The sequence below is a fragment of the Pagrus pagrus genome (assembly GCF_965226575.1).
Source record: "Pagrus pagrus genome assembly, chromosome: 9".
Classification (NCBI taxonomy): Eukaryota; Metazoa; Chordata; class Actinopteri; order Spariformes; family Sparidae; genus Pagrus; species Pagrus pagrus.
Window position 1 is genome coordinate 15,090,148 of NC_140193.1, and position 17,095 is coordinate 15,107,242.

General features: G+C 39.4%; 1 protein-coding gene across 1 annotated transcript in view; it reads left to right on the plus strand.

Moving 5' to 3' along the window:
- The window catches only part of galnt13 (polypeptide N-acetylgalactosaminyltransferase 13), a 45,461-nt gene extending 28,618 nt beyond the window's left edge, over positions 1–16,843 (plus strand). The window contains exons 10-12 of the mRNA XM_084361170.1: positions 1,355–1,453; positions 2,076–2,210; positions 12,985–16,843. Of these exons, the coding sequence (XP_084217296.1) occupies positions 1,355–1,453; positions 2,076–2,210; positions 12,985–13,125 (375 nt within the window). The 3' untranslated portion in view covers positions 13,126–16,843. The remainder of the gene's footprint in view (positions 1–1,354; positions 1,454–2,075; positions 2,211–12,984) is intronic.
- The last annotated feature ends 252 nt before the right edge of the window (positions 16,844–17,095 follow it).

Below are 17,095 nucleotides of genomic sequence, written 5' to 3' on the forward strand. Positions count from 1 at the left end.
GAAGACATGAAAGGAAGGAAGGAAGGGAGGGAGGGAGGAAGGAAGGAAGGGAGGGAGGGAGGAAGGAAGGAAGGAAGGAAGGAAGGAAGGGAGGAAGTAGAGCTGCACAATATATCGCTTCAGCAGTGACTTTGCAGTGTGCGCATGTACAATGGTCATATCGCAGAAAGCAGTCTTGGCCATTTTATAAAATGTGTTACAATATAGTAAAGGTGTTTTACACCAAGCTAAAAATAAGCCTTACACTGACGGGGATAATACAGCTATTCAAGCCATCTGGTGAAAATGTCTGTACTTTGTAAAAATATTACAGTGTCAGTTTTTGTCCAAGAAGGAAAGAAAGAAAGAAGGATGGAAGAGGGTAAGACAGAAAGAAATACCAAAATACAGAAATACAGGAAGAAATAAAGAAAGAAAGACATCATAGCTCCAATGCTATATCTGTAAAGTCTGCTGGAATCGGGCAGATAGACATGGTGATAAAGATAAGTTTGTCATGATCTCTGTTTGGAAGTGAATCACCAGTCACAGTTGACTCGGATAAAACTGTAACTGTCAGTTTTGTGTGTCACCTAAATTTTATGTAAAGAAAGCTTGTACAACACCAACAAGCTGTGACTCGTGTGTGAACAGACTTCGACGTCAGCAGCATCTCAAGCGAAGCCAGATAAAACATTTGTAAAACTTAGGCTGCAACTAATGATTGTTTCCATTATTGATCTTCAAATTTCTGGTTTTATCTGACAAGTTGTCAAATATAAGATTAGTTTACTATCATAAATAGAAGGAAAAGAAAACATGAACCACTATAAGCTGATTTTCAAACTAGGTGCCAATTAATTTTCAGTCAGTCAACTACTCCATTAACAAAATAATTGTTTAGCTGTATGAAAATGTGAGAGTAATGGTGAAGGATCCCAGGAATCTAAAACTGAAACTTAGCAACAAAGAAGTGGAAGAGTCCTGAACATTTGCATGAAAAGTATTGTAGAGATGATTAATGTTTAATGAGAAATACGTTTAATTTTAATGAAGACCTGACTGGTTTCTGTTTGGCATTGAGCATAATACATTTGTTGTGCTGTTTGGACATGCAGCCTGGAGAACTGTCAAGCCATGCATACATTATATGGATTGTAGCCTGGCATAAATAAAACACACCTTAACAGTCAGGGCAATTGTTCTTGTTGTGTTAGCCTTGTAAACTTCCATAAAACACTGAAACACGAGATCTGCAAAGTTTTTAACTGTATTCAAAACTATGTTCCAAGTTGTGAAAACTGACACAGAATGATTGTTAAATGTAACATGTGTATTAGTCAAGTAATCTTTCAATTGTTATCCCTGCCTCTAGATCAGAAATGTTGAGACCAACCAGTGTGTGGACAACATGGGGAGAAAGGAGAACGAGAAAGTCGGCTTCTTCAACTGTCACGGCATGGGTGGAAACCAGGTGAGGGGAAACACTTCAATAAAATATTTATTATTTGGAGTCTGGATTAAAATGGCCTAGACGCAATGTCCTACAAGTACTAAGTAGTACTAAATTTTTAAGAACATTTTATTTGAGACGCAAATAGAAATGTAGAATAATAATAATTTTCTAGAAAGCTTCAGCTCAATCAGGTTGGACAGAAAAAGTCAATTAAAGTCAACACATCATTTCAACACAATTCAAGTTCAGGATTTGGTCAATTCTTACATATTGCACCTTTAAGACAAGAAAGAAAAACTTGACAACCTGTTGAATTCACTGTAGCTACTGTTAGCCTGTTAGCTCAGTTAGCCGTGCAGCTAGCCGGACTACAAGGGGACTGTTGGTGTTTACACCACCGGCACAGGAGCTTTGGACAGCTGTGAAAAAAGAGGTTTTCAGGCCTGGTGCTAGCTGGTTAGCATCTTAACTTCAGACGATATCTCTGCAAGCCGTCTTTGACATTTCACTGTTAATCAAAGTAAAATTAAAACATAGATATATGCACATACCCGTTGACTTTCAAACCAATCATAGTTTACATTTCTTGAGTGCAAAATGATGAATGTCGTCCTTTCTGAGCGAGACATCTTGTTTCCAGGTGTTCTCATACACAGCGGATAAAGAAATTAGGACGGACGACCTCTGTCTGGACGTCTCCCGCCTCAACGGACCTGTCGTCATGCTCAAGTGTCACCACATGAGGGGCAATCAGATGTTCGAGTACGATGCCGAGGTAGGATTCACAAAGCAGCCAATGAATTCATAAACAGGCCATTGTTGGTATTGGAGGTGGGTGTTCTTCACTCCCAATGGCTGAAAATGAAAATGACTTTGAAGAAATGCAGATTGATTGCGTTTATGTCTGTCATGCGGAGAATTCTGGGTGCACAGTGAGGATTGTGTTAGACTGGAGTACCTGTTTGCTGCCACCAGATGGCGCTGTGTGTCAGTCTTTTAGCAGCCTAGAAGCTGAGTTGCTGTTTTCCACCCAGCAGCTGTGTCTCTCCTCTCATGTTTTCTCCTTTCACATAGTATGTTGGCAAGTGGGAATATGATTCAGAGGTAAGCTTTCCAAGTCATCGCTCCTAAAAATTGCCCCACTGTTTCCTGTGCGTACAGTTTTGTGTTGTCCAGTTACACCGTGTGGATTGTGAAGTAGTATAGATCTTTTAAATCTTGACGTGAACTGGAGCCGTTTTGTAGAGAAATGAAGTCTAATCTTTGATGGATTCTGATCCGAATGCAATTAGTAGTTTGTTTAGAAGACTTTCTCTGGAGAGTTCGCCTACAGAGAGATTAAACAGTATTTGTGACATTTCAACAGCTTATTAATTGACATTCAACAATTCTGTAGATGTAGAGTATATGTGATTATTTATAAACATGTCTGCATAATTTCAGATTAGTTTTGTTGAATGACAATACTGGAGTTTCTCATTTCGATACAATACCTACTGAAGGCACAAAATGTGAGATTATTTCAATAAAAGTTAAAAATACGAAGGCTATAACATTACAGCGAGGTACGGCTTTTCTTTTCTTGGCAACAGCAACATGAGTAAACATTAAAGCATCATTATGTAACTTTTTTACCTTAAAATAGCAGCTTTAAAATCATTTTGATGGTACAGTGTCTTAATACAGGGTGAATGGTGTCTCTGTCTCAGCCACAAAATACCAATTTCTACATAATGTTGCTTTAAATTTAGCAAATTTTTGTACAAACTTGTTTTTCATTTTAGGTCAGGCCTTTAAAAATCACGCCTTTTTGACTACTCTAACCTACAGTATACTACACAGTTTTTCAGCATTATATAAGCAAATGTTCAGCGAATGTTTCACCATGTCTATATGTTGTTTCTTTTATCAATAAGCTGTTGAAATGTTATAAATACTAAACTCTCTGCAGGTGGACTATCCACATATTTAATTTCTCATCACACAACATTCAGTTAAGAAATGCACTCAGTTCTGTATTAAATCCTACCTTCATGAGGGTTATAATACGCAGCTTTTGTAAAAAAGGTGTTGATTCAACTTTATGTTCATTTTCGAGGCTGCAGTTTTAGATGCTGTTGAGCTGTATTGCCTTAGACGGAGAGGTGTGTCTGTTACTTAATCTACCCTCATTGAAATGAATGGGGTGCACACATTTAGTTTACAGTCGACATTGATCTTCCATATCTGCCACTTAAAAATCAAACAATAAGCTGCCAAGTCATGATTGAAACTTGATATTCAGTCTGTAAAACCAAATGTCAGAGCTAAAAATAAAACTAACTAAATCAAAACAAAGCAACAGTGATGGTGTTTGAGGATGAAAAACAAATAACCTAACCCTGAGGCATTTTATGTTGTGTGACACAACATACAACTGTGTGAGTGAGTCAGTTTATTCATTTGTTGCACCAACATGAAAATAAATCATATCAGCCAAAAAAACAACAACTGCGTATTGAACAGCCAGCTCTCATTTTACTTGATAAAGAATTGCTTATCCACGCTGTAATATTCTTATAATTTCAGTACTCAATCAAAAGCAGAAACAGATGTTACAGGCTCGTAAATGGAAAACAGAGACATTTTGAATCTCGCAGGAGAACAAAAATATTCTCTTCAAGCCCTGTTGACTCAGAACTCAAAGTACATTATGGATTATACAACTCAAAAAGCATCTTTTCTATTCAGGGGACAGTTATAAAAGAGAGCAGTGAATACAGTGTTATCTGTCAGTGATTGAGATGTCCTCTCTCTGACATGTAGATATGACAAGGTGAGGAAGCCTGAAGGCCTTTCCATCAAGCAGCGAACAAACCCAAGGAGAAATCCTGTCATTACACTTTGTTCTCTGGGTGCATTCTTAATATGAAGAAAGTGAATAATTCATAAACGAAGAGGACTGGTCTCTGTTGTAAACAGCATCGGGGTTTCACCGCTGTCGGTGGCCGGGGGTTATTTTTAGCCCAAGTGTGACAGACAGACAGAGGGCTGAGTCCTCGTCTACAGTACCATTAACATTTCATCTGCTCATCAGTTTCACTTCCACATGAATACCTGACTTTTCCATATTCCTGCTGTATTCATTCACGACTGTGACGGACAGCACTTCCTCCTTTAATACCTGCTCTGCTGTTTCAGCCCAAAATAAGCTGTGTTCACTCTGCACAGTGAATATATGGATACATACACAGCGGCAGTCAAAGAGTTTCAGCTTCAGAGTTTTCCACATGCTCAGCTGCACTTTTTACTTTGGTATACATGTGAAGTGTGTTAGTGTTGTAGACACTAATAGTCAATTAAAGAGCTCGCTTGCTTTCATTACCTTGAACTTTGGCTGACGACTCGAGTCGTCCATATTTGTTTTGTTTTAAGGCACTTCTGGTGAATGTGAGTAAGTGTTGGGGCTCCACAATGATTCAAAATATATATTTTGAAAAGATAAAATGTGTAGCAAACAGAAGTGCTGTAGATTTGCAGAGATGTCCTGGCCTGCAAATCCTGTTCTCCAGATGTAAGAAAACATGTGTGTTTGGTACAGACCCCAACAAATCAACAACAAACAAATCTTTGTTTTTTTATAGTTTCAAATTGTAAAGCGAAAATGATCAGAAACAAAACACAATCACGATATCTGTCAACAACCATACAGAACAAAAATAGAGAAGATAAATATTACATTTGTTTTACAAAATTTAAATAGGCTTTATCTTCAAAAAGGTGAAGAAAGCATTGTCTCATTTAAAGATCTTTATCATTTATCGGTGTTGTAATTGTCTCAGGTGAAATTTGGCTCAGATGTTTTGATATTTTCTTCCCCTTTTGATTAGTTGTTACATCCAGTAGCTTTAGATTAATGTTGTTGTTGTTTCCTGTTGCAGTAAATATTTGATACATTTGTCACGTTGATGCAGCAGAATTGTCCAATTTAATTTAAAGGTCATCTGTGAAGGCTTTGAACACCTTAGATTAAAAACACAACTTTCTGTTTAAATTTACTGTCATTGACAATCACCTTTTATTAAACTGGAAAAGTTGGCTGTGAACAACAGATGGATCAATTTAACGATACCTGATGACTCTCAGACTTACCTTCACCACCATCTGTCCCTTTCACTCCCGGCCCACCGCAGAAGCACACCTTCCTCCACATCATCACCCAATCATGTCTGACCATCAGCCGTCTGGAGGACGGCACCTATGGCCCCACGGTGGAGTACTGTAACAACAGTCCCGTACAGAACTGGATCCTCCACAACTACACCCGTCTGGAGGTGGCCAGACGCCTCTACTTCAGTCCCACTGATTATTTTCTCTAAGCTCCTGTCTGCTGTAGGTGAGCAGGTTGGTAAACATTAGGCTGAGAGTACAAGCTGGTGGTAGTTTTAGCTGCTGTGTAGTGTAGATTGTTTTGACCCGTTCAGACTGTCTGTAGCTGATTGTCGTAGCTGAGTATTCTTTGTTTATCTCATTTTTGTCAGTGAGAGCAGATAAACGCAGAGCTGGTTGTTATGATCTTTCAGGTGTTGGTCAGAATGGGCATGAAAATTGTTTTAGGAAGAAGTAAGTAGCTTTTACATGTGACCTTTTAGAGGCACATCATACAATTACAGATATCCCATCATGATGCTTCTGTGAATAAGATGCTCTCTCGAGACCTTTAGCCAGTCTTCATGCTAAATTAGATCTCATTTGACATTTATTTTCCAACATAAATATTTTATTTTGATGTGAGAATTCACCGGCTGGCCCGTGGACTGCAAGCGTTTGGTGAATGACGCCTGAGATGGAGGAGGACGTGTTTATTTTTAGCTGATTATGTACGTGCAGGGCTGATTGAAATGGGCTCGCTATTGTTTACAAGTTGCTTTGAAGTGATCCTTCATTGTGAACCGGCCTTTCACGGCCCTGGCCTCTCAGGCCACTCTCCTATTGGCCAGAAGCAGCTGTGTACACAGTGTGCCACGTAGATGTTATCAAAGCAACGAATCCCAAATCAAATCGGTGCTTTTCACCACTTGGTTGCTTATTTCCATTTATTTGAAGGCTCAGCATTATTGTTGTTATTTTTCTGCTTCTTCCCGTCATTTTCTCTCCAATTCTGTTCTGCTGAGTTATACGGAGTTTGCACCTCGGTCCTGTACTGTTGTTTTCCTCAAAAAGCTAAAGAGCAATTTCACTGTAGCATGCCACAGTTTTTGTGTCCAAGCAGGGTAAATTGGGTAAGGAGCTCCCGGGGCTGCTGGTGTGTGTCAGAGTTGCGGCAGGAAAGTGACCTGCTGTTAGATGGCCTGATTTGTTGTTCATACTCGGAGGTGCTCGTGGCATAGCCTGCACAAGAGGAGAGCCACGTACACAGGAGCAGGGCACCATTACAGCAAATGAGACTGCTGCCTGAATCTGCCCTGAGACAAAAAGAAATCCGCTGCTCCGCACATCCCTCTCGATCTCCTTCCAGAGTCAGCACAAAGATCACATCAAACAGGAACTCTCGTACCTTTCTGCAAGTCGAGCGTGCTGCCTGGTGACACGGAGGGTAATGTTCCTCATGGTTAGTAAGCGTCCTCATTTAATTAGCCAGTCTCAGCTGTGCACACACTTGCACCAGAGACACTGGTTGGTTTGCTGGGAGGCTGAGATGGGACTTTTGTCTGCCCCAAAGGAGGCGTGAAATAATGATGAGCAAAAGACAGGACCTCCTCATTTCTAGTATTTTCATTAAATGTGGAATGGCTCTTCTCCCCAGCCGTCGTTACGCTCCTCGTCTCCATCTCTGCCACGAGAGTAGGTTTGGATCTTTTGAATGAAAGAAAAAATACTACTCTCATTATTGCCTAAGCCAGGTTCTCATGATTTATAGATAAGATCTATAAATAAATGCAATGTAGATCTACTTCCAGCAGGGAGAAGCTCCGTGCATGAATATGCCTTTAAAGAGAAAGTATCTGTTGATTGTACTATGTGTCATTTGCACACTCTGCAAAGAATTAACATTTCTAATTTTCTTATTAAAACTGTGCAGTGAGAGCAACACCTCAGTCTGAGTTAATGCTGCTGTTGAAAAAATGAATAATTTCTTTTAATAAAGCAAGAATAAAAAAAGTAAAAGTAAAATGTCTGTTGTAAAGCCACTTTATTGTTCTTTTTAGTTTTTTGACAGGTGTGTAAGGTCGAACACCACCTGCTCTCTTTGTTCTTGCTCTATTTGAACAAATGTGCCTGTAGGGCGGTCTGAGATGTGTACTTCAAGAAAGGTGTGTGTGTGTGTGTGTGTGCACTTCTTTGTTTCCAGGCAGAGCATGTCAGGCCCTCCTGTTTTATAGCTTAAGATCAAACATGGCCCGAGTGTCTCTGTGTGCTCATTAGTCTGAATATCCTCTGTCAACAGTCGAAGCATAATCTGGTTTTAATGAAGAATTACGACTCGACCACAAGAGAAATTGTGCCAGGGTGCGTGTTTTAATGCCACCTTTTTTTTTTCTTACCTTCTTTTTTGTGGCAAAAACAGAAAAAATGGCTGAGGGCACAGTAGAGAGGCTCATCAAAGGAAAGGTAAAATGTATGACATCATGTAAAACAGGAAGTGAAAGATGCTGGGTTACATTGCAGTAACAAGGTCTGCAGGTCCTGCAGGTATGTTTATGATTGTCCATTCTCATTCCCTTAGTGCAGAGAAAATAAAACGGTTCTCAAAGCAAAATTAATATGAAGTAAAGAAATCCCTTCAAATAAGATCTCTAGCTTTTCGTTCCATTATATAAAATTCCCAAACTATTTCTTTCCAATCAGAGATTGTTGGAGACTCTGTACCTAGATTTTTCGGGGTTATTGCTTTTTTCCCTACCTGCTAGTAGTATGTGTAATAAATATCTTTCTTGCTTTATTGACCCTGTTGGCAAATACATAACACTGAAATTAAATATCTGATCTCTGACATAAAGTCTAGCCAGTAAAAATGAATATTAGGATACTTCCAAAACAATTGAAAATGACCAGCAGCCATGTCATAACACATTCTCCTGACCATTTCAATTTTTTTGTATTTTAGTTGTTGACTTGTTTTTTCTTCATATGTGTGTTCTGCCACTTGAATTTAGAAGATAACATCGTGCAGACTGCTGAAACTAGTTATATCACATTTTGTGATCAGCTACATCATGTAGGTTGCAAGTTTGTCTTCTTAAAGGGGTTCTGCTGTTAGCGGAGAGCGGCACTGAGACGAGGCACTTGAGAAGGTGCATAAAGTCACATCCTTTTCAACTGTCGAAGAAAACCCAGCCCAAGACCTTCACAAAGAAATCCACAGTCCAGCAGCATAAACCAACTCAAGCAAATTATCCACAGGCTTGTGTAGACAACTGAGAGAGATGTGGAAGGTCTCATTTTTCATGTCACGTTGCAATTCGCCCTTACATGCCAAATCAAAAAGTGATAAATACATGTAAAGTGCTTCAGATTGTTACACACAGCCCCCTTTAAAATCCACTCTTTTACAAACATTACAACACTTAAAGTGTTAAAGTCCAGTTTGTAGGATTTACTTGCATCTAGCAGGTCATTCAGGCATTAATTAAAAACATAATTATAAATACTATATTCCATTTCTGCCATTAGATCCTCCTAAATTCCCCTAAATCCTACGCACATCATTTTTAACATAATTTCCCCACTTTCTCTCGTGTCATTGTTTTCCTCAGCAGAAGCTCTTCCTCTCCTCACAAACCAACTTCTGTTTCTCTACTTCTCTGCATGCGATCATTAGGACCAGAAAAGCAACTCAAGTGAGGGACGAAAGTGCGGAAGTGTGTTACTTCTGAGGGAATGAACATAAATGGTTAATCAAGGCCATTGAGAGCTGTCTTCCAGTTGTTAGTGGGGGGTGTTCTCTCCGGAGCTCTGGAGCCACGGAGGATTTCTCTGGTACATGCTCGTGTGACGCTCGAGTTCAGCTCATCACAACAGGTGTGCTTCTCCAGTCTGGACATTTTGAAAGCACTTGTTCCTGTCTTCTGGCTCTTCTGGTTTATGTGATAAAACAGAGCACAGACAGGGCGACAATGTGTGGAGTGTAAATTGGGATGAAAGGGACAGAAAACCGCTCTGTGCTGCAGACCGGGGTGTTGATTATCAGTGGGATTGGTGCTACTAGCCATCCATTTACATTACAACAACTCATTAGATTATCCGAAATGTCCACGATATTACCTATGCAGCTGTTTGGTTTCGGTCCAAGTAGAGAAACGAGTTGCTTTCAGGCTTTTTTGTTGGACATTTTCTTTTATTCTGATGTTAAATAGCATTAGACGATTTGAGGGAGATGCCATCAACCTTGTTAGCAACAATGACCAAAATGAATCCTCCTTGTAAACCTGTCATGCCCCCTCTCTATCCACTAGTAGCAGATAGAGTGCTGGAGCAGAGGGGTTGTTTAGTTGAATATATTAGTCTATTCTGCCTGACTCATTGATCCTATATCCCTTGAGGTTTGTGCAAGTTAGAATCTCTGGCCCTGAAACTCTGAAATATCAGGAGCCCGACTGTGCTGTGTATTGATAATCCATGGTGCTGTCCGTGCCGTTTAAATAGCAGATTGATTTGTAATTGTGCCCTTTTTTCTCTCAACCCTTCCTCTTCTCTCAGTTTTTTCCTTGCATCTATAATACCGTATTATATACTATAGATGCCATATCGTATGCTATATTGTTGCCTAAACACTTTCTAGTAGTGTCATCGTGATGAAGTGACAAGGAGCAATGTGCATGAAGATCGTAGACTCACTGTGCCTGTAGTATTCCTATAATATTGCTATGATCATTCAGTAGCATCAGTGATAGAATGTAACTAAAATAAAGTACATTTACTCAAGTACTGTACTTAAAGGTGTTATTGATCACATTCAGCGACTAAATGTAGCCTTCCATCTCCCCCTTCCTGCAAGTTACAACACCGCTGTTGTTCGAATCATCTGCCCCCTCAGGCGGTTTGTTTGTTGCACTAGCTTAAGTCGCTAACGCTACCTGGCTAACATTAGGCAGTACAGTATGCTGAGCGCCTACTGTTACAAATCAGCCATTTTTAGATGTTTATCCCCACATACTCCAAGACTCTTGATGCTGACGCAACAAAGATACCACCTGATACCAACAGCGTCCAACCGTCCAAAACAATCATTTAGCATCCGCCAAACTTGTAAAATGATTTGTCTGCATAAAAATGTTATCAACATGACCTTTAAGTACAATATTGAGAGCATTAACCATTCCTAAGTTAATTAATTTTATCATCAATTAGATTAAAGATTACACTATGTACATGCATGTAAATATATATATTTGTTATTTCACTTGTGCTCTTTTTATACTTTAAGAAAAGTATGGGATATTAAATGTACTTAAGTAATATTTGTACGGGTGACTTGTTTTGTTTCATTCTAACAGAATATCTTTATTTTTACTCAAGTTTGACTTTTCCTGAGTAGCGTCTCTGCTGCTGAAAATAATCCAGCAGATCAAACCACCTCTGTAATAAAATATTTAAAAGGAGACACGACTACAGATCATGGTCAGGTTTCTGTTATAGATTTCTGGTGTAAAGCATTCCTGCAACAATGTCCTTCGGGAGGTGTACATTGATGTGTGTGTTGGTGGTGGTGGTGTGGGGGGCAGGGTGGTGCTTGTATTGAGCCATCCCCCATGTTAAAAATCAACAAAAAACTCTCTGCTCAACAGTCGCACACAGAAAAATCCTCCCTATAAAGTGGCAGTGATAACAATATCCTCACCAACAGGAGCATCAATTCTCCGAGCAGCCTCACTGCGTGTTTTGTTGTATAAGGCGCTCAACTCTCACTTTCTCTCGACTAGAACATCCTGCTCTCTTGATGTTCCTATTGTTTTGTGTTTTTTTCTTGCTCCAGCTACAGTCACCGAGTGTAACAAGCTCAGGCCGTTTACCGTGTCGAGAGGTATTTTTGTGAAATGTGGGAAATCAATAGTTGAAGTGTGTCTGTGAAGGTTTGTCTTAGTCATCCAGGTGGATTCAACTTTCTCCACAGAGGAGTTGGACTACAGTCGATGAGGCAGGTTGAGGGAAACTTTAACTGAAAAACTTCGACACAAACAGACGATATGTTAAAGGGGCTCTGTAGAGCTTCTGTGTTGTGCTGGAAGCCGGTCGTTTGTTTGTGTTAGTGGGCTCTAACTATACTTTAACTCTGTTAGCAGCGTCCTTCACAAAGAAATCTACTATCCAGCTGGTCAATGTGTCTTTTGGTCTTTTAATCTTCTTATCGGGTAATAAAAACAAAGTGGTTATTTGATTTTCGTTTTATAGATAAGGATATTAGAATTGAAATACAAGCCATTTTTCTTTTTATGGTTAAAAGGGTTTTTTCATATTCTAAGACCAGATGTGGTCATTGACAAGTAAAGCGAGCCAAATGTAGGATTGCACATGTCATATAGTGGTGTGTTTACCCACGCTACAATGTCTGTGCAACCACACCTTGTTGATGAAGGTTCTCAGTCATGGGAACTGAACTTAGGACCCACCCTAATATGATTTTAGACATGACAAAACAATAATTCATATTTTTCCCATATTTCAGCTTTCATAAAACCCTTAACAGGTGAGCAAAAATGCTCAATGATAGCCCCGACTATAACCATGTGAGTTAATATACTGTACAGTTTTTTTTTAGAAAATAATTAATGGTATAATGTAATGTAACAGACCACATCCATCAATTTTTTTTTGATTGCACTCATATCTTTTGGCCATGAAAAAGAAAACCCACTTGTATTTTAATTTGAAATGTAGTATTTTAAAATGAAAGTCTATGGAAGCCCTAAACGACCATGTGTCAATCATGTTATTTCCTCAGTTTTCCTGTGATAACGAGTTACATTTCATTTGTTTTCTGGAGATCACAAGTGATTTACGTCTTGTTTTCCTGAGACAACGAGATAATGTATCATGACAAGACGACTTCATAAGAGTCATAAGGGTGGATCATTAGATACACATGCTGCTCTGTGGAGAAAAAAAAAGAGAACCGAATGAACTTTTTAATGAGATCTTGAGAAAATGATCTTGTTCTCTTGGGAAAACAACTTTTGTTATTACCTGATAATGACATAGATAACTTGTGATCTTGAGAAAACAAATAATATTTAACTAAAATCAAATAACCGCTCAATTTCTGTTTTTTTTAATACCTGTTTCTGAAAAGAAAATTGAATGTCAAAAAGATACACTGACCTCAGCAGCCAAAACTCAAACAAATCATCCTCAGGCATGTATAGGCGACCAAAAGGGACGGGAAGGTCTCGTTTTTCGTGTCACGTTACAATCCGCTCAACAAAAAAGTGATTAAAACATGTAAATTGCTACAAATTGTACCACAGAGCCCCTTTAAAAACATTATAAAGTGCTGGATTATTGGCTTGAGTTTCTACATTAATGTGTACATGCTTACGTCCGTCTAATTCTCTTCATCCTCCTCTCTCCAGCGACTCACGCTGCTGCATGTGAACAGCAACCAGTGTCTGGACATGCCGTCTGAGGAGGACAAGATGGTGCCCACCCTGAGAGACTGCAACGACAGCCGCTCTCAGCAGTGGCTGCTCCGTAACATGACCCTGAGCGTCTGATCCCTCGCCTCGCCTCTGCCCCCACCACTCTCATCCTAACCAGTCCTGGCTCTCCACACCCTCACCAGGTGGCTCTTACCACGCACATCATACGCCTCTTCCTGTGTCAGCCTGGCCAGCGAACGCAGAGATCCAGGCAGCAGCAGCGGCTTATCTTCCATTATGGAAGTGTCTCCTTTTACAGGTTTGAGAGAGGCTGGCCCAGCCATGACGAGCTGTGGCTTTGGGGACCTCGTCATGTCCAGGCAGGGACAACGATGTGTGAGAGGTCTGTTTATGGAGAACATTGAAATCGAAGCACTCTCCAGTCAGCCAGCTGCTGGCCCTGCATCCACTGTGCTGCTCAGACTGCCGCTTAGCTGCTGGACAAACAAACCGAAGAACATCTATAACAAGAATCCTGCAAGGCACGTCTCCGCGATGGTCTGCTCTGTAAATGACCTTCCTTCCTCGTGCTGTGAACAGTACATGCAGTGCTTTGGTTCTCACTGTAGGTACAATCTTAAAAGCAAGACTGTTGTTGTTATAACTGCTGCTCACCTCTTTCCATATCAGTGTCCGTGTTACATTAAGATAACGGGGAAGTGATGCTGTTAATAGAGCCCGACCAGTACTGGATTTGGGAAGCAGACACTGATGTTATATTTTACAGTTAAATATCTCATGACAGTGCTGTAGATACAATGAAATGTGGTGTTAAAGTCGAACTGAAATTTGAATTCGATTGATACTACAGCTATTGTGTAGTTTTTAGGATTAAACACACTTGTGTTGCAGTGGTGCCTCAAACCTTGATGTTATAGAACATCAATAATATAAAACAAAAATAATATAAAATATAAAAATAGATAAAATGAACGAACACTTTCAACAGAAGAAACGGCAGTGCTGACATTATGTCAAAGAGGTCTATGTACTGTGTTGCAGAGATATACTTTACACTGAAGTTAGCATGCTAACCAGCTAGCCCCAGCCTGTCCTGTCTCGCAATACCACTTTGTACCGGCAAGAGGTGATAGTCTGAGATTCCCGTCATCGGTGGTGACTCCCCCTGTGATCTAACGTCACACGTCCCAGTCCAAACAAACTCTAGGGACTCTGTCTAATCGAGTTAACTAAGTGGCTAGCTGCAGCCAGAGCAGCAGTTTGTGTTGGAGCTACTTTCATATCTTCATATTCTACCAATTACACCTTTTAAGTCACTTGTCTTATCACAACATCCAGCCTGTGAAAGGACCCATAAATTTGTATTTGATCGCAGCCCCGCTCAGTACTGTGTTCATCCAACGTTAAACAAAGGAAACAGCCTAGGTGGTGTTAGCTGGCTCAGATTGTCAAACCTCTCAGAGGGAGCACGGGAATCACAGATGAGACATTTTTTATTTCGGTTTGAATAAACAAATTAAACAATGTTTTTTTTAACATCCCTTTAAAAGGTTTGGTTGTTCAAGAATTGCCAACAATTATGTACCAAGCAGGTTTACTCATCAGCGGTCTATCTTTGGCATTTCTCTACTGCAAATTCTTGTTAGTTATCATCTGACATTTAGGCAGATAATATCTGTGATACCCTAATGTTGGTGGCTTCATTGGTTGGGCTCTGTTTATTACGGATTTTATGGATTTATTGGGTTTCTTTAGTTTGTAACAATAAGCTGAAGATTTCAAACCATCATCTAAAAAATGTATAGACTGCAAAGCAAGAAAATGACTTGAATGGTTGCAAAATGTTCCATATGAGTGAAACAGGAATTAGAGTTAGACGCACGGATGAAAGTGTGAGGTAGCTGTTTGGATCGACAAACTGTTGGGAGCGTTATTTACATCAGGCTGGTTGACAAAACGAAAGAGAGGCTGCGGGGAAGGAAATGGAAAATAATCGAGAATCTGCTCCGAGTAGATGTAATTGATTTTAAATGAATGTAAGAGTTTTCCCTAAATGATGATGACTGTATTCTGCACCGTGTTATTACGGCTGCCTGAGAGTGTCATCGCTAAACGAAAACACATCACCTTTATCAGATTCCTGCTAGTGAGATGTTCAAATTCTTTTTAATATGACGAGAGATCACGAAGTCTTGGAGCTGAATAGTGACGTGTGCCTTTAGAAAGTTGTTTTGTATTTGGTTAATTGGTTTTTAGACGATTTATTTATTTTGGTGATGAGAGAGGAGAATGTAAAGTCTTCTTGGTGGCGCTTCATTTTCATTTTAGGTCCGCAAATTTCATGGTAAGTGGGTGGCAATTTTCCATGAAGCTGTTAATATCAGGTCATTTCTTCAATACATTTCCTGGAAAATTCCCACTGGTTTCTGATTAACTTCTGCTGATCATGCCATTTTAATTGGTAAACTAGTTTCTGTCCAACTTGGATTAAAGTATAAATTGAAGTTTATTTTTTAATCATATACATTTCCATTTTTTATACAGTTGTTTGCCACCATAAATTGTCAATAACTAACAAATACTACGTCATAATCAGGAATCAAGTTACTAATTTCCCATTTAAAAGTTGAATTCTTAAATTACCTATTGAGGCCTGGTAATATCTTCACACCACTCACACAATACATTAGCAAAATATTAAGAACAGGGTAAAAGGGTTATTATTTACAATCATTTAAGTGCCTGCATATAAAAAGTGTGAGAGTGAGAGAGAGCCTGATTATTGATGTAATAACTACTAGAAGTACTAAGTGCTTCAGTTTACTTACCTGCAGAAATTAGACAGAAACTAGTTGTAAATAAAAATGGCATGATCAGCAAAAGTTGAGCAGAAATCATTTTGGGGTTAAAGAAAGTCTTAAAGAAATGACAAGAATTATTATTAATCTCAAAGAAATCTGTTGCTTGATAATTACAACCTACTTACTGTGAAACTTCCTGGCCTCTAAAATTACGTGTTCACATCTGTTTTTCATCATGAGTCAACAAAAAAGAACTACTGCATATTAATATTAAATACTATCTCATACGTCATCAATTCCTGATCAAACATGTAGTCAATATTCAGCATATCAATACTCACCCATCACCCATGCAAATGCGACAGGTACTCTTCACCACATCGTCGATCAGGATCAGGCAACAGATGCTATTGTACATAATGCTGTTAACATGTTTCTATCACCATTATTGTTGTTGTACATACAGAACCAATTATTTTTCTAAGATGCTGTAAAACTTGAACACTCCTCAGAGAAAAAGACATTGAATGGTAAAAAGATCGTGAGGTATGTTTCATTCGGAATCGGGGTAATAAAAACGAGTGCTTACCTTGGGTTTTGAAATTGCGGTGTGTTTTGGAAATCATCATCAGCCCCACGAAACCAATTCTCAGACTACCTAAAGGACCTTAGGCGAGCATACATGAGGGAGCAACTAATGGTGAAATACTATCAATGCTGCTTGAATACTGAATCCTTGCCGAGTACCTGCTTGGCATTCAGACTCAAATTCAATCACCTCTTCTGTGTTACGCACACACATTTATTGTTTTTCATTATCTTAAAGTGCATGGTGTTAAAATAGGAATGTAATGTTTCAATGTACTGGTTGCAAAGTGATGTTACCTGTTCGTACATTTTGCCTTTTTTGTAGAAAAAGAACTTTGACTGAACATGGATTTAATTTCAGTGTCAAGCAGCTGATGGAAATGTGAACACTGGCACATCACACCAACACATCAGTTGTTTAATAAACCTTGTTCTTGAAGCTTTTAAGACCCCCGTACATGTCATTACCCTGCTTCAGTGTGTGGGCTTTTAAATGTCGTAAATTACAGCCTCTGTTCTGCGGTGACCGGGTAACGTGTACAACAGGATGCCATAAGATTGTGATGGGTGATATCTTCCTCTTTTGTCCAGTGTCTGTAAAGACACCTGACATCGTCCGCTGCTGAAGGATCAGCTGATGAAGGTACCTCTGACACAGCTCATTATTCTGTACATTGAAGCAAGAAAGGCCTGAC